At 34.9% G+C, this 26,127-nt stretch overlaps 1 protein-coding gene across 1 annotated transcript; it reads right to left on the minus strand.

The window, feature by feature from the left end:
* Positions 1–9,788: 9,788 nt before the first annotated feature.
* LOC110106427 (putative dual specificity protein phosphatase DSP8) lies at positions 9,789–22,209 on the minus strand. The gene is made up of 6 exons (XM_020836333.2): positions 21,672–22,209; positions 19,734–19,856; positions 12,796–12,889; positions 11,198–11,280; positions 11,026–11,115; positions 9,789–10,799 (listed from the first exon to the last, which is right to left on the minus strand). Exons 1-6 carry the CDS (start codon positions 21,873–21,875, stop codon positions 10,425–10,427), a joined length of 969 nt encoding a protein of 322 aa, XP_020691992.1. The 5' UTR covers positions 21,876–22,209; the 3' UTR covers positions 9,789–10,424.
* Positions 22,210–26,127: the final 3,918 nt, after the last annotated feature.

Here is a 26,127-nt window from a genome sequence, read left to right on the forward strand (position 1 = left end):
GGGAGGAGGGAGGAGGGAGGAGGGAAGTGAAATGGAGTTTTTTCGTAGGTTGGAATGCCACGTGGAAGACAATCCGTGGTTGGATTGTCTGTAGGAACAATCGTGCGGTAGATCTAGTTCTTATATGATCGACTGAGCATATATAAATGTACATTTATTATATACGTGTTGAATTACTCAATTTAACTCGGCTTTATTGGAGAGGCGAATTTGGTAAAGTTAGCCAAATATATTTAAATTTTATTTGTTTAATTCTCTCTGCATATTTCAATCGGGATATATATATTGATTATCTTTTAAGGGCTTAAATTTATTTAATTTATATATATAAATAACATAGAACAATGGAGAATAAAGATTCATGTAGCCAAATACATATTGAGATAAAGACTTGATATTGTTGTTATTCTATATATAAATAACATGTAAATTTTATTAATTATAAAAAAATATTTCAGTAATACAATCTTGATGACGAAGATAAAATTACGTTGGGTTGTGACAAAAATTTATTGGATGAAAAATGGAGCCAATGATAGTAACAGGCAAGGGTGAGTCGAGATGGGATGGGAGGAAATTCATCAAACAAATAGTGCTAGCCTTAACGATGATGTTTTATCTGATGTGATAAGGCAAAAGTTGGAGACGTAAAATCTGGTGAACAAGATGCAGGTTGTGAAATCCATAGAACTCGCATGGATGCGAACCATCTTTGCATGTCGCTTCCAACCATCCTACAGGGAGCTTGCGTTGAAAGCTATTGTAAGTTCATCTTCGTCGTTGAAATTCAATTAAGAGAGTGCTATTTTTTTTTTTTTGTAAAATTTAGGGAATGTGCATTTTGGTTTTTATCTTTTGATGGCCATTGTAAAGTAATTCTCAAGTGAGATTATATCAAGGTGAAAATGGTTGGGACTTAGATATAGGGTTATGTTTGCAATTCCATCATTTAATCGGGGGGAAAGCTCATAATAATGATAAAAAAATTGTATTTAATTAATGGATTCCAGCATTTTGGCTTGCTAAATTGGTTTGGGACATTTGGGTAGGCTTGCAACTAATTATAAAAAAAAATGTTTTTTTTCTAAGATAGTTAGGGATTATGATAAAGACATATATTATTAAATAAAACTTTCAACAATTAATTTGAATATGAAATTATGTTATGGCTAACATGATCTTTAGGATATAGATCCATTTAATTTAATTAACTAATGTAAAAAACAATTAAGAAGACTAAACATTGTTACAAAGTATCAAAGAATAAAGTTAGTGCATTAAGGGAAAAACAATTGGGTCAAGAAATTCTAGCTCCATTTTTTATGAGAATATCCTTGGAAAATTAACAAATAAAACTTTTTATTATATTTAAAATATATAAAATTATGGTTTTAATTTATAGATAATACAATAATAATGAAAATGTATATTATAAAAAAATTCATAAACTAAGAAATATATTAAAAAATTTATACGTGATCATCATATGTAACAATATTATAGGAGTGAAATAAAAATTTCTCAAAATGCATATAATAATTTTACACATAAAATTTAAATTTATGAAGATATTTACTATTAAACTTATATCAAAATAATAATAAAAATAATAAGGCCTACTATTATTTTTGAAATATTTTATTTTAATTTTCATATCACATGAAATTATGAAAATATATTTCGTTATATATATATATATCTTTGTGTGTGTTCTATGTGTATTTCTTTTACTTTTCATACTAATAACTTTAATACAAATGCATAGACATAAATAAAATAATATGATCACATAAAAATTATTATGAAAATAAAAAGGCTATATGAGGATTATATAAAAATATAAAGATATTTTGATAATGTGACATGCACTTATGGAGAGGTCATCTATATTGCTATGCTAATGTTCTCTTTCTCCATTATTTTTCTTTTTTGTGGTGCATCTGATGTTCTGATGATGGTCTCTGTTAATTAAGGTTTAATTTTTATACTAAAATTCTATTTTAAGAAGCAATAGAAAAGCCGTCCCAAATGAAGCCTAAACCTCTAATTAATGAGTAGCGCATGTTGTTTTGAAGCTAATCTCCTTAGAGTTGGCAAATGAAAATTTTGATAGTTAGAATAATTTAAATAATTTCATGAATGAATTAATTATCAAATTAGCATCATTAGAATATGAAAATCATATGTCAAAATACTGATATTACAATTTTCACCTCTTTAGGAGCAAACAAAGATGACAAATAGCTTGTGAATTGAAATTCTAAGAAAATCTAAGAAGTTGTAAAGATTAGGTTTTGACCTCTAAAAAATAGCCAATAAATTACTATTTGTATGAGGAAATGTTTGTCTTATTAATAGCAATCTAATTTCATAGTTGGTTCGCAAATTGTGTCCTATAGAGATTACAAAAATTCGAAGAAGTTGATATTTAGGCAAGCATGCACAAATTTTGGAGCATGACATCGGGATGGTGATAAGCTGCATTAAGAAGCAGTAATAAAGCCGTCCGAAATGAAGCCTGAATAGATTGTTCATGGCAATTGATGGTGATAATAACTATTCATAATATAGTGATTGGCATGCCCAATCGAGAATGAAAGAGCATAATTGGCTTTTTAAATAAGATTGAATTGGCCTAAAGTTTTGAAAAGTTGTCATTCAATGTTGTAAAAAAGACATTTATTCAAAATGCCCTTATGACAACACTCTACATAAATTACAAGTGATGTGTCTTATGCTTCGTTTGGGACGGCTTTTTTAGTGCTTCTTAAAGCAGTTTTTTAGTACAAAAATTAATTTTTTTCTACTTAAAAGCTACTTTAAGAAGCATAATGAAAACCGTCCCAAACGAAACCTTAGTTACTTTATTTGTCGTGATATAGGCTTGAGTGGAAAGATTGAGGTCAATGTATATTTGAACTATTTCTTTAATTAAGTTGGAATAGATTGGATAAGGGCAAATTCCTTTGATAAGGATTCTTCATATCGACTTGGGATATTCACTTAAAATTATGAAGACTTTACTAAAGAGCATTTTGAAGTATTGCTGAAGGGACTTCTTGTAACAACTCAAAATTGCAAAAAGGGAATTTTAAATGAAAAGATTTGAATTTATGTTTTACATTCATTTTCATTTATTTAGAAGTATTCTAAAGCTTGAGAATGGGTGTGTGCGCTCTAAAATAAGTCTCAATGATCTGGAGAGAATTTTGACAAAATTTAAAAAATGTTACTATTTGAGCGCCTTAGCGCAACTATAGCACCACATACTAAATAATGACATTGCAACGCTTCAATCTCTGTATTTTGGATAAATGAACTAGCGCAGCAGCACTAGGCAATTATCTTAATTTTTATATATTTTCCAATTTACTATTCTAATTCATTTGAACGCTGAGCCAGTTGAAGTAAAGAGAGAGGGAGAGGGTTTTTAGAGAGAGAGAGAGATAGAGAGAGAGACTCGGATTTGAGCTGCTCCATGTCATTTTAGTCATCGAGCTAGTTGAAAAAGTTGTCCGGATTGAGATATGTCATATTATGCTTATTTCTGTTTCAAAAATTTTGATATTTTAGTGATATATCTGATTAAATTTTTAATTTCGTGGATAACTTTACACTATTAAACTTTCATCTTATCATTTTTTGTATGCTTTTGAGAATGAGATTCTGAACATGTTGATTATTTTTTAGAAATTTTATGCTGGGTATTTTGAAATTTGTATGGTTTTAATTGAATAAAAAATAATCTAAACTTTGAAAAATAGTGCTTTATTATGACTAAAGTCTTGAAATGATGTTTTACAGAAAGTATCTAGACGCTCTTGTCCTGAGACCCATTTGAGTTAAAGCTAGTCCATGCGACCAACTACTGGTTAACAATTGTGGTCGAATTACAACCACATCTAGCAAAGCTTATGATTGGTAAGCATAGGGTAACATTTTCAAGTTTTTCATGTCACCAATCTAACGAAGCTAATGAATTGAGATTTTGATAGTTAGATTGATAAAAATCATTTGAGAAGATAAGAATCTATATTAGGGTCACAATCAAGAATATTGTAACATCACAAATGGCTTATAAATTAAAATCCCATGCTAATCATATTATATCCTTAAAGTATTTGAAATCAAATTTGGGTTGTCCAAAAATTGCAATGATCACTAATTTTTATGGCAAAGTATTCTTCAGCTTCCTAAGAGCAATTCTCAAGTAGAGTTATTTATACATCGAAAAAAAAAAAAAATGATCAGGCACGAATTTCGAGACATATCCAAGTTAAAAACTTCAAAAATTAAATTGGAATCAAACTCTGATTTCAATAAACTTATAGTCAAATTGATTGTCTCAAAGAGACGAACTCAACGACACCAAAATTAGTCCAATCTAAGCCCAAATGAGCCCAAGTCAAAGGTTTGGGACATATTTGGAAGGTCCAATGCATTAATTGAAGGACCAAATGAACATCAAATATAGCATGCTTATTGTTAAATTGAGAGGATCTACGAGACGAATCCAACAAGGCCAAGATCACTTAATTCCGACATCATTAAGGCACATAAATGCTCTATAATTGTTTAGATTAAGGTCTTATTTGGTAGCAGAACTCCTTTCGTATAATTTTGATGAGAAACAGTTGTTCCGAAAAAGCCTTTTATCAATGGAGAAGCAAAAAAGTTAAAGATTGGGAAATAGGTAAGATAAAAAACACAATTTTACAAAAAGTAGGCTTTCACACAGCGATCGAAAATAATTTATACGTCTCGAAATGAAAACGACAAACACGCACACACATCACATATAGAAGACTCGAACCCAAAACTTTTTAGGGCATCTCTAACCGAACTAAAAATGCTTGAATGGCGTTGTTGCAGAGCTCCAGCGGAACGATAAAAATTCTGCTATTTGCTTGCGGTTGAACAGTGGGAAGCCAATTTTGGCGTTGCACTGTTCATCCCCGCTATTTTTCTCTCTACCTAACTTGCCGAAGAAACGCGCGAAAAGAAGAAAGAATGTTACTTTCTCATATTTGGAGTTCGATTGGATGAATCACGGCATTTATTTTAGTTTCACGCCATTTTGAAGTGAAAAATGAGATTTTCGGTTGGAGATGGTCTTAATTGATAGCCAAAATTTCTAACAAATAGATTAAGATGAGTTGTATCCGAACTGCCACTAAATGAGGCATTCAATACTCAGAGTAATTGGCAGCCCAAATAATTTCAGTAAAAAAAAAGTCCTGACGCCATTGAATACAAACAGGTGACAGAAACCTGCAGACTTCTTATAACCCAGCAAGCGATTGGCTTTGTTTTTTAGGGCTTCGAGTTAACAGCAAAGCATTTCCCAATAATAAATACAATAGAAAATACAAACAGTGTAAGAATCCTTCGGGCAGCCCAACACCCCCTAAATGATGAAAAAAAAAAGAAAAAAAAAGTAGTTTTCGCTGTCAACATCAGAGCTTGAAATTAAAACTGGATTAAAATAAGGTCACAACAACACAGGTTGTCTCTGGCCACTTTGATACGGCATAATGAATGCAAGCAATAGGCTCTCTGCATTAAAAGCAGAAGCTCGAAAGTTTCATACTTATTAGTCCACTACGTGTTTCAGATCATTAGGTTGCTGAATTGAATAGCCAACCATCCGACTTTATGAGACTTTTACTCTCCATGCGCATCATTCGAATCACTCACTATCCACTACAGATATATAAAGGACGCTTTTTGGAGTTTTTCTGATTTTTGAATATTATAGGAAAACTGCTGCGAACATTGAACTACTTACCCTATCATTTCAGTTAGGGGTGTCAATATTTGACACGACACGAAAATCCGACCCGGACCCGACCCGGAAAATCCGGGTTGGACCTGACCCGATTTCAAAACGGGTCGGGTTCGGGTTCTAGAAATTGACCTGTTTAAAAAACGGGTCGGGTCCGGGTTGACCCGACGGGTTGCCGGGTCAACCCGCCAACCCGTTTAGTTTACGTTTTCCACCCGGGTCAGTTCGGGTTCGACCCGAACCCGACCCGTGACCCGAAATTGACACCCCTATTTCCAGTGTGTAGGAGATGGAAACTCCTTTTCTTTTTGTTTTTTTTTTTTCTGAATTTGTTTAAGTTCATACCTACCAAGCAGTTCTGGGCCAAGAAGTCAAACAAATAAAGTATGTGGAGAAAATTGCATAGGGTCGACAAAAGCTTATTCATGTTTAATCGTATTTGATACCTCACAAAAAATGGAATATTGAGGCATATTTAAGTTGTAAACTTTCAAAATTAAATATTGGACCATTCTAACTCCAATTCAGCAAACTTATAGTGAAGCTGAACGTCTCAAAGAAAAAAAACCTAACAACATGAAAATCGGTTCAATCCAAGCGCAAAGGAGTCTAAATTGAGGGTCTGAAGCACAATTGGAAGGTTAAGAGTATAAATTGGATAGCCAAATGATATCCAAATATAACATGTTTATAGTCGAATAGAGCGGCTCGACGAGAGAAATCCAAGAAGCTCAAGAACGCTTGATTCTGACATCATTATTGCACTCAAATGCTTAATGAATGCTCTATGATCGAGGAAATCGATATGTGCCGTCCGATTGACCACTCCAATTTTGTCCTAGATTTTCTTCATATTTATAAAGCACACCACTCTAAAAAATCTATAAATATATCATCACTTCCCACATGGAGGGCTGGGCTTGGACCTTTGGTTGGAAATTGGAGAGAGCTTTGAGGGTTCAAGTGCTCCAAAACCACCACCGACAAACCTTTGTCGATCTTCACCGAACCACCACCTGGTCGTCGGACTCTTGCTCGACCATCATCCGACCACCACTCGGCCGCTGGACTTCTACCCAACCACAGACCGTCATCAGACGCCTGCCGACCATCGTCAGACCACCTCCCGATCGCCGACCGCTGTCAGACTCCCGCCAGACCATCGTCATACCACTACTTGGCCGTCGACCACTGCCGAACTTCTATCCGATCGCCAACCACAACCGAACTTTCACCCGACCATTGTCAGACCATCGTCTGGTCGCCGACCGCCGTCGGACTTCCACCCTGCCACTAACCGCCGCCAGACGTTTGACCGAACATTGTCAGGTCACCACCCGACAGCTGACCTCCACAAGACTTCAACCCAGCTGTCGATCATTGTTGAACCTTTGCCCCTGCCATCGACACACTACTCCGACCTTTGTTGCCTGCAGATTACGATCACTCCGGCCTTAGTCGCCCACTGACTATAGTCCCTCCAACCACCATCGCCTGCAGGTTATGGTCCCTTTGACCTTCATTGTCTGCCGACTATGGTCCCCCTGAACTCCGTCACATGTCGATTACGGTCCCTTGAACCACCATCACCAGCTAACTATGATCCCTCTGACCACATTCGCTCCCCGATTATGATCCCTCCGACCACCATTGCCCGCCAACTGTGATCCCTCCGACAACCGTCACCTAAATATAGTTCTGCCAAGCAAATGAACATGCCAATGTTCTCTTGAGAATAGCTCCTTTATCATTATATTCTTCCAACCTCAACTATATAATGTGTTGTGATGCCTCAGAATCTAAATTGAAAGAATTATTCTTTTATCTTTTAATAAATAACAACCAGAGCTATCTACTATTATCTATCGATAATAAATAATGAAAACATATTCTATAATTCAAAACATTAATGTACACATCTATATGAATTCCCAAAAATTATATACAATACTCACGATTTAGACAATCATCACACATCTATCATATGATGTGTACAAAAGAATAGTTAAAAAAATAGAAACCGAGGAATCATGATTTGATCAACTCAGACACCTGATCCTTTACCCTGCTATGAAAATATTTAATTATATATAATGAGCTAAAAAAGTCTAGTAGGTCACCAAAACCTATAATATAACTCAAAACAATGTGAAGGAGTAATATGCATGTCAATAATCAAATCATAGTAATTACATCGATATGATCAACAAATCAATGCAAAAATAGTGAAACTGTACAATACGAAAGACAGTAAATCAATACGAGTGTCAAATCAATAAAGCAATCATCATATAAATACTATAATCAGGAGAAATTTTTTATAAAATGATTAAATCAAATCACTGATAAAGACTATCGAAATCAAATTAAAGTAGTAAAATCATATACGAGCGTACACATGCTATATAGTTATTTTATATCAATATTAAATCAGTATCTTAATCACATGCTAAATATATCCTTGTATATCAAGTGCTCAATGTATATATATTATATTTTTTGTATCAATAAATCAATAACAATGTTAATAATAAATTTGTATAGTAATATGAATAATGCCTTAATAATAATCATTTCAATAGTCGCACTAAACAAGCAAAAATCTGGCTATCACAGTATTTTTTAATAATGTATCAATGTTAGTAAACTGTTGGTTCAGTAAACAGAGTCGTCACTCTTTGCTCGTTGGCACAATAATAATCTTCTTATAACTCTCAATCAGTTTATTGCGTGAATCAGTAGATGATAACAACAAATCTTAGTATTTAAAGAAAAATCTATCGGCTCACCATTATGTATATGTCAATCAATCTCTAACCAATGTTTAACCACTATTTACTTGTCTTTACACACATATTATTATCATAATATGATAATAATCTTAATAAAAAATCTACATTTATTTTCAATATATTGCAGAAAATAAAACATAATTAAGCTTAATTCAGAAAATGACAAAATATCCTAAAGACAGACAACAAAACTCTATTGAACAAAAATTCTCATTTTCATAAATTAACCAAATTATCAAAGATTGTGTAAAACATCATTCTGAAATTTTAATTGAACTGAAGCACTATTTTTATATGTCAAAATAAATTTCAGAGTAGACAAAAATTGTTATTTTTTTAAAATCACTTATTAAAAAATTTCGAAATATATTCAAAATGTTAAAAATCTCAATCCTTATAACATATAAAAAGTTACGCAGTGATAGTTTTATAAATACAAAATTATTCTTATTTTTCGGCAACAAAATATAAATTTAATTGAAAAATACAAAAAAACACAAAATTATTGAAATAAAAAATAGGTAAATGTTCCTTAGAGCAAGACAAACAATTGAAAAATCATAAGCTAAACAAAAATCTAATATGGTCTTGCCACCTTCATTCGTCGTTCCAAATCCATGGCCACCATGAATGCTTTTAAAATCAACTACCTCTTTACCAACATGTCCATTTAAATCTCCTCCAATAAAAACTCTTTCTTCAAGAGGTATATTTTATGACTCTCAAGCAAAATTTATATTTGTGAACAGCTTGTAACAAAAAGTAAAAATAAAAAACAAGTTTGCTCGATGAGACAAACATGAGCACTTGAATTTTACTCATGCTTGGGCTCGCTTATATCCATATAGAGCACCCAATATGAAGAGTAAAAAATAAACCAAAAAAGGTAAAATGAAAAAAAGGGGCCAAATTACCCATTTCATCAAAAAGATCCCTGAAAATTGAAATATAATATGCATATTATATTTACAGAACTTGAAATGACACAATTTTAATTTGCAGATGATATGAATATAAACAAGACATCTGTAATAAATCTACAATAAAACATCTAAACACTAAGACATTCATTTATAATCAACAAAACATGCCTTCTACAAAGCCAAATAAAAATTCTCCAAATACATAAACAAATCATAGACAAAATATAAATTTATGTATCTATTTACTATAAAATAAAAAATAAAGCATTAAGACAGTCCTTTCTGATATATTTAATACTCCCTGTCATATATATTCACTTCGTATGAGACTAGTATTCCATACTAGTACCAACATTTGAAGCCCATACTATCCTGACCCAATTTCTTCCAAAAGAGAATAATAAATACAAAAATCGGGTTTACGACAGACTAGTAAAACTGCTATTAAAGATTCAAAACGTATGGTCCTTGAATTGTTACCCCTTATATACATACTTGATACAAGTAACCGACCTGCTAATTGACTTAGGTTTCATTTAGGACGGCCTTTTTACTGCTTCTTAAAGCAACATTTCAGTACAAAAATTAAATTTTTTTACAATAAAGCTGCTTTAAGAAGCAGTAAGAAAGCCATCCCAAACGAGGCCTTAGCATCACTTGCTGATAGATGACTTAGGGTTCGTTTGGGACGACTTTTTTATTGCTTCTTAAATCAGCTTTTTAGTATAAAAATAAAAAAATTTGTACTAGAAAGCTACTTTAAGAAGCAGTAAGAGAGTCGTTCCAAACGAAGCCTTACAGGTAGACGCCTCAGCATCAGCAAGTTTGAAAGAGAAAAGAGGCGTTTATTGACACTTGGTGACTAAACATAAGAAGGCAAAGATAAAGAGACATATGTGCTTAAAAATGTGCAATACTCTCTGTTCACAATTTCACTACCACTCCACTCATCAGGCAGGGGAGCCCAATCATTCCCATCTGATCAGCCTCAAGAGAGCAGCTCTCGACTCCCCGCTTCTTATTATCATGACAACGGAGCCAGAGGCATGAAAGCCTTGCAATAGCTGCTTGACTTGCAAATTGCATCCTGTAAACTAAGCTCAGTTCTGCCCATAGGCTGCTGTTCCCAACGTATCCATCAAGATCAGATTTTGATATCATTACAAAGGAGCTGTCTTCGAGAGTTGGATGGTGTGGGGAGGTGGAAATGAGGCTTAATGATGATGGGAAAGAGTTGTCCAAATTATTGTAGGAATTATTATGTTTCTCCACCGCAAGATGGTAGTATTTTTGTACAGCCTGAGTTAGAAAAAAAAATCTTGAATGGAGACAAATGTTTTGTTATTTATGATGAGTGTTTGATTGATGTTATCTCTCACATGGATGTAATGTGAATAAAAGTAGTCAAGATAAGATAATCTAGATAAATTGGATTCTAACTAGAATATCTCAAATTTTTAAAAAAATCAAACAAATATTTCTGTGAATCACAGGAGAAAAAGTCATGTAAAATATTGAAAGATACCTGCCACTGTGATGAAGCCAAGAGAACTCTCGGCCTAACAATTCTGACATGCTCAAATGCTGCACTAGGTGTCATTTGCTTGTATTTTACCTAAATTATAAAAATCATTACCAAGGACCCCATTATAATATCCGTATTTTTAGGGTGGGGGGGAAGTTCTTTAATAACATACCAGGTAGCAGAGAACAATAGTTGTGCTGCGTCCACGCCCAGCTTTACAGTGAACATAAGTAGTTTTCCCACAAGATACATTCTCTTTTACAGTAACAAATAACAAAGTTAAAATGAATTCCAATTTCCAAGATACTAATCAGGTTTCAAAAGAATGCTATTCATTTTGATTAGTTTTTGAATTGAATATCAAAAGAAGAGATATTGGGTAATGTAAAATGATAAGTAACAATGAAGAAGTTCTAATCTAAGTTCGATAATAAGATATAGGAATATTTAAAGTTGACAAATCCAAAACTATCTTAAAATACCAAAACAATGAACGTAAGAGAATATATGTGTTATCTTCATAGAATCTTAGAAACTTAGAAACTGATTCAAGCGATTCAAGCGATAGTGATATCTTCATAGAATCTTAGAAACTGATTCAAGCGATAGTGATATCTACGAATTAGCAGAAAGTTTGGGAAGAATCCAAGAAATATTAGTGTTCCATAAGTAAACTTCGTAGTAACGAGTTGTCTGCAACTAAATATCCCCAAATCATCAGGCCATCATCTTCCCGTTTAGGAGGAACTACCAATTGCTATAAAATGTTTGATGTAATTAAACTAAAAACACTGGAACATAAGAGATAAATTAATAAGCATAAAAAGAATATCAGGGAATGAGAACAATGAACAAAGGAAAAACTGATGAAAAAAATGTGTCATAAAGAAAACAATGAAAAGAATACAAAAGGAGGATTTATTCATTTCGTTATACATAACAGTATGGTTATGAGTAACATGAAAAACATGAATATGCAAATATGCATTGTACCAGACAAGTCGCATTAATAATTCTGGACCAAAATTTGGGCATCAATTAGATCAAAGAAGTTTAATATTCATGCAAGCTTGGACTGCAAAAATGCTTGAAGCTTCAAGGAACAAAGTTGTTGAATGATTGTGAGACCCACAAGCCAATCAATCTCGATAGAAATTCTTGAGCACAAGGATTAAGGGTTCGAACCATTAGATCCATCCTCTTATGGCCCTTAGATTGCAATCCATGTGCCTCCAATTCCGTTTGCCTTAGAGATATTTTCTTTTCTTTTTTTCTAAACAACTTTGATTTATTACCATTGTAAGACTTTTAGAAAAGTCTATGTATAATTTGACATTTTGTATATAATCAACCAATAAAATTCAAATTAGCTTTTTCTACTTTTCTATTTTCTACAAAAAAGGATTGTCCCAATTTTAAAGCAACAACACTAAGGTTGACCATTAAATAAGGATCATTCAATACTTTGAAAGAGAAACTTGGAATGAGTGAATGAAGGAGGGAAAAGTTAAAGATTTTGATAACAATTAAAATCTAATCCATTTCTGAAACAAGCTACTTGAAAGGAAAATCTTTTTCTAGGAAATTTAAGAGTTCACTAGGTGACACATACATTGAACTTCTGGGGCTACAATATTTAGGAAGTTGACAAATTCATAAAACAGCTTTTTTTACACTTCACACAAAACAATATTATATGGGCATAATATTACAATCTGCAAGAGAAAATAGACCTCCAAATGCACGTTAAGCTAAATACGGAATACTTACTGTGAATGAAATCTACAGCCCGACATATATCCCCAAAAGCTGGAGCAAATAAGTAATCTCTAGTTGGTAACACCAAATGCTCAATCCCATAAGCCTGTTCTCAAAAAAAGTAGTTGAACTACATCACTTGCACAGTACTTGGAAAACAAAACAAATATAATGCAAAAGATGCGTCCTTTATCAAAATAAGCCCAACGCCAACCACCACAATAAACATTAAAAGGGTGATAATATGTAAAACAATAAGCTTAAGAGATGAAGCAAAAGAAGAATGAGATATGGAATGCCTCCACATGAACTGAGAAAAAAGACGATGACATCAACTAGAGGTCCATGTGTTGACCTATATTTTATTTTTGTCTTTTACTCCTTTCAAGATTCCACATAATCTTTTTTAATTCAACCTCCTACCCCTACATTATCTCCCTCCTAAAAAAAATCTAAAATATCTCTTATACCCTTTAAAACAACCAAACTCTACTAATGAATAAAAATATTTAAACACATCCATTTAACTAGATCAACCAAGACCGCAACTATATAATCAAATCCTCCTGGAATATGCAATGACAAAATAACTAGGTGTACATAGCAAGTATTAAATATATTCAACTTATTAATAAACATTTTTACACACATCTATTAACATTCATATTTCAAATCTTCCTTCCGGTAATGATGAGTTTCCTCTATGATAGTAATGATGTTGATAAACTCCACCTTATAGCTATGCGTTGAATGGCAAGTATCTTCCTTTTGATGGTGAAAATGACCACGATAAAGAGCTACTCTGGCAATTTGACAACAGTAAGTCCTCCATGCAACTGTAGTGAGGATCAACAGTTGATATGCGGTGAATAGTCTCTCTCAAGCTCTCAGGAAAGCAAAGAGTCTTGTCCGGTGAGGTTAAATGGGAGGAATAGGTGTACAAATTGGAACATTATGTTTAATATTATGCATAAACATACATAAATTTAAAATTTATCATGTCTTTGAGTTCAATACCTCCCTAATAAATACATGTCATTAGTCAAAGGAATAAATAATAAAGTTTTGGTAAACTTCAAATAGCATCCCACAATTTGCCCAAAAAAAGGAAGAAAGGACACAAAAAAAAAAAGCTTTTGAATATTCACATTAGCATATAGTAAGATATAGTTTGACTATTTAAAAAAAGAAGTCCACGATATTCATATTGAAACAACAAAAATTCAGGGAAAGTGATAATTCTACAAAATAGTTTAGGCTAGCTTAGAACAAGATATCTCAAATTTGAGGCAAGAAAGGGTTAAACAATTGTTTAGTGACATCTTCAGTTTTTAGAAACCTATTCTAGTCTCTAATTTATCACATATCTTTAAATAATATTTCATGACTAAATGAAATCACGCACTAACTGTAGGAAAGCTCTACAAGCTTACAAAAACTTTTGCCTGTCGAAAGTAGACATCATTCCTCAATGTATCTAAGTGGGATGAAACATGCATCTCCTTCATGCCACAAGGAAGTATTGCTACACACACACACACTGTCTCTCTCTCTCTCTAAATTCAAAATAATTAGAAATTGTGAAAGCTCAAGGATTTTCTAACACCATGAAAATAAAGTAGCTCCAACCTTTTAGTTAGATTGAAACAAATTAAAGTTACAAGTTTCGTAAGTTTGTAAAAATATCTTCGAAGCATGCAACTTAAATGAGCGGTCAGCCATGGTAAAAGAATGAATGAATAAATAATGTTTTCTTTTTTAAAATTATGGCTGAGAATCAACATATGTTAATGGCAAATATGGCTAAATTTAAAAAAGAAACACTATAAAAAATTCTATAGCAAAAAAAAAAAGTAATCAGGATAAATTTATTAAGAAGCTTAAACACTAAAATATTTTACATTTTTACAAAAAAGGCAAATGTATTTTGCATTTTTTAAGTAATTTAGCATTTTCTTCAGAAAATGCTAACCATTTTTGCATTTTCTTAAGAAAATGCAAAAAAATAGTGTTTCTTAAGAAAACGCAAAATATTTTTACTTGTCTTAAGAAAATACAAAGACATTAAAAATATTTTATGCAAAGTAAATGGTGGTGAGTATTCACACCGAATATTTGTTTAATATTTATTTTATAAAATATTGTATAACTGATACTCCATAAGGTGAAAAGACAACACCTTTCTCAATTCCCTCGTCATCACAAACGGTAAGAACCTGAAGAGTTTGGTCCTTACACGTGTGCTCTGGAATATACTTCTCGTCACATCTGAAATAGATTCCCTTCGCCCTCTTCTCCTGTTATTTCGTTTCTGTCAGCTTCTTGATGTTGTCCCCATGTCTTCCTTCTACAGTCTTTTCCTTTGAAGTCCCACGAAGAATATCTGGTGTTGCCTCCGTGGATGCCAATAAGGTGGTGGTCATCTTTTACGAGTCTCCTAAGCTGCTGCTCCTATCCTTCTCTATAGGTGTCTCTAATCATCCACCAACTGAGCTAGATTCATGGCCTCTCCCAAGTCACAAGGCCTCATCACTCTAACTGCTGCCCGGATCTCTGGTGTCAGTCCCTTCATGAAATTTTCCTCTAGCACAGTCTTATGAAGGCGGTCCAATAGACTAGCAAGGTACTCGAATCTCTCACAGTATTCCATCACTGAACCATCCTGTGTCAAGACGAAGAACTTCTCGTAGAAGTCTCCTTCTTTGCCAGTTCGGAAACATTCTACCAAACAATCCTTGAACTCCCTCCTGTCCCTCCACTAGTACTAAGCCAAAGCCTTTCCTTCCAAAGATAGGCCAACTGCCGTCAGTTTCTCCTTCTCTTTCAACTTGTTGACAGTAAAGTATCTTTTCACCCTGTAGATCCACCCATGTGTATCATCTCCTTTAAAAATAGACATCTTTAGTTTCCTCACTCTCAGTTCTCCTCCGACAACTCTACTTCCTCCAAAATTTTCCATTCCCCAAGGGGGTGGTTCCCCCATCTTGTGTTAATCATCTCTCCTCCGCTCGCACCCAAACCTTTCACCACAAGCCCACCTTCTCCCTTCAGATTCAGCACCCCTTCGATCATATTCAACCCCTCTCCTTTCAAATTCGACACCTTTTCGATCATAATCAAGTCATCGCCTTTCAAATTAAACCTTTCTTCTTTCAAATTCAACATCCTTCCACTCATGCCCAACCCCCTCATGCCTCTTTACATACCTTTTACCCGACTCCTCCCTAGAAAGCCTTAAGGGAGGCATTTTTCTGTTCCCTCCAAAATCTCCACCTCATGATCTTCCATTCATCTGATCGGCTTAGGAATTTCCCCACTTCCTTAGCTATTGGCGCCTTCCCTCACCACCGACGGCGATATTTTGGTTTGGCCCTCAAACATTTTCTTCAACATCTCCACCAGGATGGAATATTTTGAATCGAACTTATCAAGGATGGCTGAAATATCCTTTTTATATCTGAAATTTGAGTTTGGAAATCTAAAATTCAAGATTTCATTTGTCTGATCTCCCCTTCCAATACTTTCACCTTTCTTCCAGCCATGGGAGCCTGAATTTCCAATAGCAAAGATCAACAAGCTTGACGCGAAACTAACCTCCCAAACAGCAAAAACAACAAGATCAGAGAGGAGAACGCAGCAGAAATCAACGAGAAAGACTTCTATTTCAGCCCAGGAAATTGCTCTGATACTAATTTGATAGGAAACACTTGAAGATTTCTAGTAAATCCTATCAATTTCAAAAAAAAAAAAACAACGAGATTAAAGTTACAAGTTTCGTAAGTTTGTAAAAATATCTTCGAAGCATGCAACTTAAATGAGCGGTCAGCCATGGTAAAAGAATGAATGAATAAATAATGTTTTCTTTTTTAAAATTATGGCTGAGAATCAACATATGTTAATGGCAAATATGGCTAAATTTAAAAAAGAAACACTATAAAAAATTCTATAGCAAAAAAAAAAAGTAATCAGGATAAATTTATTAAGAAGCTTAAACACTAAAATATTTTACATTTTTACAAAAAAGGCAAATGTATTTTGCATTTTTTAAGTAATTTAGCATTTTCTTCAGAAAATGCTAACCATTTTTGCATTTTCTTAAGAAAATGCAAAAAAATAGTGTTTCTTAAGAAAACGCAAAATATTTTTACTTGTCTTAAGAAAATACAAAGACATTAAAAATATTTTATGCAAAGTAAATGGTGGTGAGTATTCACACCGAATATTTGTTTAATATTTATTTTATAAAATATTGTATAACTGATACTCCATAAGGTGAAAAGACAACACCTTTATCAATTCCCTCGTCATCACAAACGGTAAGAACCTGAAGAGTTTGGTCCTTACACCTGTGCTCTGGAGTATACTTCTCGTCGCATCTGAAATAGATTCCCTTCGCCCTCTTCTCCTGTAATTTCGTTTCTGTCATCTTCTTGATGTTGTCCCCAATGTCTTCCTCCTACAGGCTTTTCCTTTGAAGTCCCACGAAGAATATCTGGTGTTGGCTCCGTGGATGCCAATAAGGCGGTGGTCATCCTTTACGAGTCTCCTGAGCTGCTGCCTCCTATCCTTCTCTATAGGTGTCTCTAATCATCCACCAACTGAGCTAGATCCATGGCCTCTCCCAAGTCACAAGGCCTCATCACTCTAACTGCTATCCGGATCTTTGGTGTCAGTCCCTTCATGAAATTTTCCTCTAGCACTGTCTTAGGAAGGCGGTCCAATAGACTAGCAAGGTACTCGAATCTCTCCCAATATTCCATCACTGAACCATCCTGTGTCAAGACGAAGAACTGTTTGTAGAAGTCTCCTCCTTTGCCAGTTCGGAAATATTCTACCAAACAATCCTTGAACTCTCTCCAACTTCTTATGGGTCGTCGCATGTCTCTCCACTAGTACTAAGCCAAAGCCTATCCTTCCAAAGATAGGCCAACTGCCGTCAGTTTCTCCTTCTTTGTCAACCTGTTGACAGTAAAGTATCTTTTCACCATGTAGATCCACCCATGTGCATCATCTCCTTTAAAAATAGGCATCTTTAGTTTCCTCACTCTCAGTTCTCCTCCGTCAACTCTACTTCCTCCAAAATTTTCCATTCCCCAAGGGGGTGGTTCCCCCATATTGTGTTAATCATCTCTCCTCCGCTCGCACCCAAACCTTTCACCACAAGCCCACCTTCTTCGTTCAGATTCAGCACCCCTTCGATCATATTCAACCACTCTCCTTTCAAATTCGACACCTTTTCGATCATAATCAAGTCATCGCCTTTCAAATTAAACCTCTCTTCTTTCAAATTCAACATCCTTCCACTCATGCCCAACCCCCTCATGCCTCTTTACATACCATTTACCCGACTCCTCCCTAGAAAGCCTTAGGGGAGGCATTTTTCTGTTCCCTCCAAAATCTCCACCTCATGATCTTCCATTCATCTAATCGGCTTAGGAATTTCCCCACTTCCTTAGCTATCGGAGCCTTCCCTCACCACCGACGGCGATATTTTGGTTTGGCCCTCAAACATTTTCTCCAACATCTCCACCAGGATGGAATATTTTGAATCGAACTTATCAAGGATGGCTGAAATATCCTTTTTTATATATGAAACTTGAGTTTGGAGATCTAAAATTCAAGATTTCATTTGTCTGATCTCCCCTTCCAATACTTTCACCTTTCTTCCAGCCATGGGAACCTGGATTTCCAATAGCAAAGATCAACAAGCTTGACACGAAACTAACCTCCCAAACAGCAAAAACAACAAGATTGGAGAGGAGAACGCAGCAGAAATCAACGAGGAAGACTTCTATTTCAGCCCAGAAAATTGCTCTGATACTAATTTGATAGGAAACACTTGAAGATTTTTAGTAAATCCTATCAATTTCGAAAAAAACAACGAGAAAACTATTCCAAACTCCAATGAAAATAATAAAAACAAAAGTTTTTATTGCAATAATCAAAGATACGGCAGGAAAATACCAAAATACAGTTGATCCTCAATTCGAGAGGAGGATCTATCTCTCCCAAATCTCTAGACTCCGCTAGAGCCCGAAAAAACCTAAACCTAAGATATCTCAAAATTTAGCCAAATTCAAGATGCCCTAACCCTAGGAAAACAAATTATTTAATGCATACAATTCAAAAGGAAATCCCTAAATAGCCCATACTTTGAAATTTCCCTCCCAACTCCCATAAAAAACATTCCTAAATAGCTCATTGAAGAGTTGGGTGGTCGGCTCCTGCATACAGGAGGCGGAGAATCTTCCGCCTATTGCTGCTTATTTGACAAACATGGGGAAATCTAGTTATAAACTTTATCACTCAATGGCACGGTCCTAAAATCAGTTTAACTGATCACAAAATCAACACCTACAGTTGCAAAGTTTACCCAACGGGCCATATAGTAAAAGAAAAGGCTCGCTTGAGTTCTTAATTATTCAACAGAACCAGTAATCTGATCATAGTGCATCATGATGCAAATGAAACAGCATCATATCATGATGATGTTACACCACCACATCGAATGGCGCCCTTCATGGGGCTTTTCAAATAAGTTCTCATCTAAAGAAAAAAAATGCAAAATCTACTCGCTACACTTTACAGCACTTTTAACACCATTAGTATCCTCTACATCCTTAAATAAAACTGCACAAATTCTCCAAATTAAATCACTTTGTTATAAGCACACATAATACTATGTATTTTCAGCTAGAAAGCATAAAATGCAACCTAAAGATTATGCCCAAAATAGGGGAAAAAACACCACACAATATCCCAACTAAAAAAAAAAATATTTGAACGGTATAAAGTTTATAAGTTTTACAGTTATTCATTCACCTATACAATATTCTTGAAAAATTTTGAATATAAACTTCTTAAAATGAAATATTTGAAAGAAAATGCAAAAAATGACATGCTCATGCAAATATTTTAGAATAAAAAAACAATGAAAATTGATTACTCACATGAAAAAGGGATGTAGGCACTAATGTCTCATAGGGTTCATTCAAAGTGACCACTCCCCCCACACCGAGCTGCTTTAGATGAGGAACATCTCCAGGGAAAGGAACAGCACCTAACAGCAAAAACTATATTAAAAAAGAGTTAGTATTGACCCTTACATGACATTGAGTACATATATGTATCCACTCTATAACACCAATGATCTGTAGAAACTCTGCAACACAACAAAATTTATAAAAATGAAAAAAATGGGATACTAACAACAGTAACTCATCTTTGACTCAAAATATGTAAGAAGTTATGTACCAAAGCAAATGAACCAAGTAATACACAAAGCAATAAATTCAGCAAAAAAAAAAAATGAAACCTAAGCCATATAGCTGGCATCTTAATCCAGAAAATGGACTATTAACCAATTCAAATGGTCTAGTAATAATAGTGTATGCCTAAAAATGTAAGTTAGCTAAGGATTTTGAACAAACACAACATTCATAACTTTAACATAGGCCCACAAAGGTGGATAACCGGTGACAATAATAGATAGATGGAAAAGCCTCCAGCCTCCTCTCCTGGTGGCTAAATTCAAGAAACAACATAAAACCATGCCACACATATATAAATAATTGTAAATATGAAGGGACCAAACAACCAGTAAGCCACTAGGAATGAATTTCTTCAAAAAAGCAGGTGCAAAAAACTATGAAAAATGATTTGTGAATTTGGCAAAAAGTGCAATGGAAATAATTAAGAAATATCACCATTGAAACACATTTTCAGCATTAAAATGTAATCAACCTACAGAAAACTCTATTAAAAAAAAAACTATAGAAATCGTCCGAAACCTTTTTCTTTTTGAGGAAGAATCATATATATTCATGTAACACAAAATCAACACATTTTTTTACCAAAGATTTTATACAGAACTAACCCATTCGTAAAACAAAATGCTTTTAAGGTTATAAAGAAAGACTTTTCAAAATTAAAATGAACAGTTTTTAGCAAATCAATAAAAGGCTAGCGCCTCTTACAAAAGAAAGGATGTAAGTAACCTGTAGCGCAGAAAGCAATAAGTAACAGATCCCAATTTCCATAGCCAAAAAACAAAGAAACACATACAGACACACAATGAAATTCACCTAAGAAGATTAAAATGTTGACAACGCTATTTGAAGCAGCAAAATAGAAACATGAATAGCTAACAATTTTTGCAAATTTTAGTAATATAAGGAAAAGAGTTCAAAAAATTTCAAATTAATTCATTATATTCTTCATATGTCACCCAGACCAACAATATTTAAACATATTTATTTAACATAAGACAAAGTATTATAGCCATCAGTTCTACGACTAAGAATAATGCTTCAGAAGCTAAGAGAACGCACTTATGCAAGGGAAAATATGACAACAGAAACGCTATACATGGCATTTTCTCTCCTCTTTGGGGATGCAACACCATTTTAATTTCAGATATTGACAGAAATTGCACCAAACTCATTTCAACTGAACAACAAAACAAAACAAACAACAAAGGAAGGTTTGCAATGTCCAATTATAATTCAGTTCTCACCAAAATACTTAACCAATTGCATGGAAGCTTCCTCATAATTGATGAAGTATCAGTTTCATATCCCAGAGGACTTCATTCAAAGCTTCCACAAACAGGTACTTTGTTACCCCCTTAATTGTTCATTTCATGTTCTTTTAATCGACTAACATCCACAAAATAGCATGCGTTCCTAATTGCAACAAAAGTTCTAAAATTATAGAAGTGATTATCACAATCAATTAAGCGAATTCTCAATACAATGGCCGATTTATTGTTGAACACATCTCTTTTCTTTAAATTAAATCTAACAAATCAGCATGCCCTAATTCATAAATGAAATAATAACATGGATAGACATGACCAAATAAGGAAATTGAAAAAAGCGATAACAAACCTGATCAACCTCGTCCCACCAGCGGAACTCCACCTGGATCTTATTCCTCAGAACATTATAAAGAAGCGTGGGATAGAAGAGAAACCTCGCCCCGACCCCTACCATCGCCCTCTTCGGATTGAACACTCCGATCCTGCCATCATCCACCGACCCCGACACCGGCTCCTCTGCCTCGCTTCCCTCTTCCAACTCCAGGATACGCATCTCCAAATCCAAAGTCCAAGTTAAATACAATTTCAGTTCAACAAACCCTAATTTCGCTTCTCAGCATCACGGAGAGCCGAGACCCGATGTACTAGCTCAAGATTCGAAGGCCTTGATTCAGAGCGGGAGATAAAGGATGAAAAAAAAAAACCATAGGTTTCCTGGCAAATAGGGATCGAATCGGAGCCGGAGACCACAAGCTATTCGATTTCGATCACCCTTCTCTGAGTTTCCCTTTGCAGGTTCACGCTTCCCCTCTCTTTCTTCTTCCTATCTCTTGACAGAAAACCTACGGAAACGAGAAGTGAAGGACGCTTGTCCACTATCCAATCCCGATCTGAAAAGTAATATGTACTGAAGAAACTGGGTTGTACAATTGGCCTTTACTTCAGGAATAATTACGGCATATGCCAATAAGAGAATGAGCCGTTGGATTGGCAATTGATCGCCAGATGATTGAACCGTTCGATCATGCTTGCGAAATCAGGTTTTTTATTTTTACTTTTTATAAGAGCTATAAAATATAAATATGGTGACCCAAGGCCGAACAATGAGATTTTTAAAAATTATAATATATTTATTATTTATTTTAAAAATAAATTATGTGATTTGAATCCTGCAGCCGCATATGCTCCATTCGAGTATCCTGCACAACGCCTCAAAGGCCTTCAGTTGTTGACGCCTGCTTCACACCTCAACCTAATGCACCCCATTTTTCGCTTATCTTCTCTGCACGACAGCATTGCCAATTCACCGGGCTTCGCCTTCAGTTGCAAGTAGGACGTTGTTGCTGACTTCCACGGTTCGACCTAAGTCTCCTAGAGTTTCGTTGCTCACAAAAATTTTTAACAAAAATTGAAAGCCCATTTTAAGCTCTCAGGTACTCGCCAACACCTTCGTTTGTAAGCACTGACTTCGACTATTTGACCTAGTTACCTAGAGTCGGTCGAAGCCACTCTAGATTTCTTACATCCGCAACTATTGTGTCAATAAGCTCATCTGATTCAGGCTTGAAGCAATCTTCTAGTAAACAAGAGGTGCTCATTAATGTCAATTCATGGGCAAATTATTGCATCCGGTCACCGGACGCGGAGAATATGTTCGGATATCCAATAAAAACTTGTCACGTCACCCGCGCTTTTGACTGCTCTTTTGACTTGTGCTTTGACTGCGCTTTGAATGCGCTTTAGGTGTGAATGCGCTTTAGGTGCGCTTTACCTGCGCTTTTGACGCGCTTAATTTAAAATACTATTTTATTAATATCCGGACCTATCTCCGCGTCCGGTGACCGGATGCAATAATTTGCCCAATTCATGAGCCATTTATGTAGTTCATCCCAAGCCAGCTCATGGGTTAATGTGGCATGTTTTCTTGTCACCCCATAACACTCTAGTCAAATTTATTGTGAAGCTTAAACCTTACTATTTGATGATTGGCATTCTTCATGGTTAATGAAACTTCTTTTCTTTTCTGCCACCCTAATATTGGTGCTCACTGTACCTAGCTAGAAGTGTTGAAGCCATATAGTCTTAAAATTACTTGAGTTCTTATTCTTCTAAGAATTTGATTAAAAAGGTGAACCAACCCAAAATTTGTGCGACCATCAAACATGAAGGAGAGAGAGAGAGAGAGAGAGAGTAGATAGAAACTCACTCTAATATAACCCGGGGACTTTTATCTCTTAGAAATTTGGTGCTTGTTCAGGTTGACTAGTTATAAGCTAAAGAGTAGAGTGACAACTTTTAATCATCAAACTTGCACATCAAGCAATGGTACAAGGCGTGTCAATATTTGACACGATCTGAAAACTCGACACGAATCCGACCAAAAAATTCTAAGTTAGGGTCAATCTGAACGGGTCGGGTTCAGGTTCAGCAAATCAACCCGTTTCAAAAACTGGATCAACAGTTTGGGTTGATCCGGAAATCCGAAATTGACCCGTTTTGACCCGAAAACCTATTTGACTCGGAAACCCGAGATTGACCCATTTTTTACTCGAAAATCGGAGATTGACCCCTTTTTTTTACCCAAAAACTAGTAATTTTTTGTCGGCCTCAGGTCATTCGGGTCGTGACGGGTTGACCCAGACCAGAAGCGGGTCGGGCTCATGTCCGAAAAATTGACCGGTTTGCAAAAATGGGTCGATTTCAGGTTGACCCAAATAGTGCCGGGTCAGTTCCGGATTCGACCCGAACCTGACCCGTGACCCAAAATTGACACCCAACCACTATGTCATATCGAGGCAACCCCCCACACGTCATCCTTTGATGGACCTATATTAACACCAACTAAAGCGGTGCATCACATAGTTCATCCAGTGTTCCTGTACGCTGGTGCCACATAAATAATTTAATGAAGTATATAGTTGAAAGGTGTCATTTCACTACATCAATCAACTTAGTTAGGACTTAGCTATTTATTCCACTGATCAAGGCATGTACACCACAAAAGAGAAGGGTTTTTAAAGCGATTATAACAAGCTTTCATAGTGGTTAAAACTGTTGCAGAAAGTTTAGAGAGATTCTCATAACAACACAAAATCACTACATTTTGTACCCACTAAAGCACCCTTTGTTAATGATTTTACAATCACTAGCTATTTTATAGACAATATTAGATTCATGAGTCGTTAGGCTAGTCTTTTTGGCAGAATTTAAAATATTTCCTATCTAAGATCAATTGTTTCAGTCCTGGCAGAACATGCATTACTGAGTCTAAGAAGTTTTAGGATTTCTTTGGGACGACTTTTTTGTTGTTTCTTTAAATTTTTATACTAAAAAGTTGTTTTACGAAGCAACGAGAAAGCCATCCCAAATGAAGCCTTAGAGACAATATTATGCATGCTAGAGACATTATGTTGTGTAAGTTTTCAAGTAATTTGTAGCAATCGAGTAGTAAAGCTGATTATAGCCTTGACACTTTGAACAAAACTTAGAAGACTAAGGCTTCGTTTGTGATAACTTTTTTGCTGCCTTCTAAAACATTTTTTTAGTACAAAATTTGTGAATTAGAAATTTTGTACTAAAAAGCTGTTTTAAAAAGCAGTAAAAAAATTGTCCCAAACAAAGCCTAAGTAAATTGTAAGCTAATAGATCTTAGTAGTAGTTCATTTATTCAGGGACAAAATAACAAACAAAAAATGCTTTGGGAATTGACATTTGCAATGATTTATTTAAAGAAATTTTCATGACAGGGACTGAGCTTATATAAATTAATTACGACTTTCTTGTAATGCTTAATTTTTTTCCTTATTGATATAATTTTGATGTTGTTAATTATAATAAGTTAAAATGATATGCAACATGAAGTAATGATATGCTTATTAAATATTGACAGAGTTGATTCAATTATGTCTAATTATGAAATGCACTCCTCTCTCTTTTTCTCTCTCTCACTCACAAACAAGAGAAATTATTATGTGCGGACGCAAATAGGGGTGTCAATTCGGGTCAGCCGTCGGGTTCGGGTTCGACCCGTGCACGGGCAGCTGGCGAGGGCAGCGGGAAATTCAAAAATTTTTAAAATAAACGGGTTTTCGGGTTGACTCGGCAACCCGTCGGGTCAACCCGACTCGACCCGTTTAATAGACCCGACCCTTTTTATCAAAAGGGTCGGGTTGAATCTGCGAACCAGGACCCGACCCGTTTATCAAACGGGTCCGAGTCGGGTTGTCGTGTCGTGTCAAATATTGACACCCTAGACGCAAAATACGGTTCATCATCCGGAGATTAACTAGAATGCGTCACATCAGCATCACTGATCCGCGGTACAAAGCAGCAGTACCGAGCGGGGGGTGATGTGGCACATTCGATTGGTCTCTGGACAGCGTTTGGCGTCCGAATGGAATAATTTCTCCACACACATTCTCTTTGTAGCGATGTCCTTCTTTTAATTTGCTAGAGTAGCTCATAAAAAATTTACACATGTTTCAAATACAAAATGATTTGCATGATAAAGGTAAAACAAAACCATGCCAAACAAGTACATGATTATAACTAAATTTATTTGAATTTTTTACAATAGCGAGAAGAAATCAACATATAAGTTCAAGAAGAATGTTGTATAAGTTAGCAACACGAAGTATAGTCGGTAAACACGTTCCTTAAATCTTTGAAATCAAGTGTCAAACATTATTTTTTTCATGAAAAAAAATTGCAAAGAGTATAGTTGTGTCAACTATTAAATTTCATTGATTTTTGGAAGGGATGGCAATGACTGGCAGGGAAAAAAGGAGATGGTGGATGGAAGAAGC

The sequence above is a fragment of the Dendrobium catenatum genome, unplaced genomic scaffold, assembly GCF_001605985.2.
Source record: "Dendrobium catenatum unplaced genomic scaffold, ASM160598v2 fragScaff_scaffold_948, whole genome shotgun sequence".
In the NCBI taxonomy this organism is placed as follows: Eukaryota; Viridiplantae; Streptophyta; class Magnoliopsida; order Asparagales; family Orchidaceae; genus Dendrobium; species Dendrobium catenatum.

Excerpts from the sequence above, each read along its gene's own strand:
- LOC110106427 (XM_020836333.2), bottom strand. The coding sequence starts at position 21,875 with ATGCGTATCCTGGAGTTGGAAGAGGGAAGCGAGGCAGAGGAGCCGGTG. Across the intron at positions 12,890-19,733 it reads TGCCTACATCCCTTTTTCAT|GCTTATGGGATTGAGCATTT; the intron begins GTGAGTAATCAA and ends TTTTGAGAACAG. Across the intron at positions 11,116-11,197 it reads CTATTGTTCTCTGCTACCTG|GTAAAATACAAGCAAATGAC; the intron begins GTATGTTATTAA and ends TTTATAATTTAG.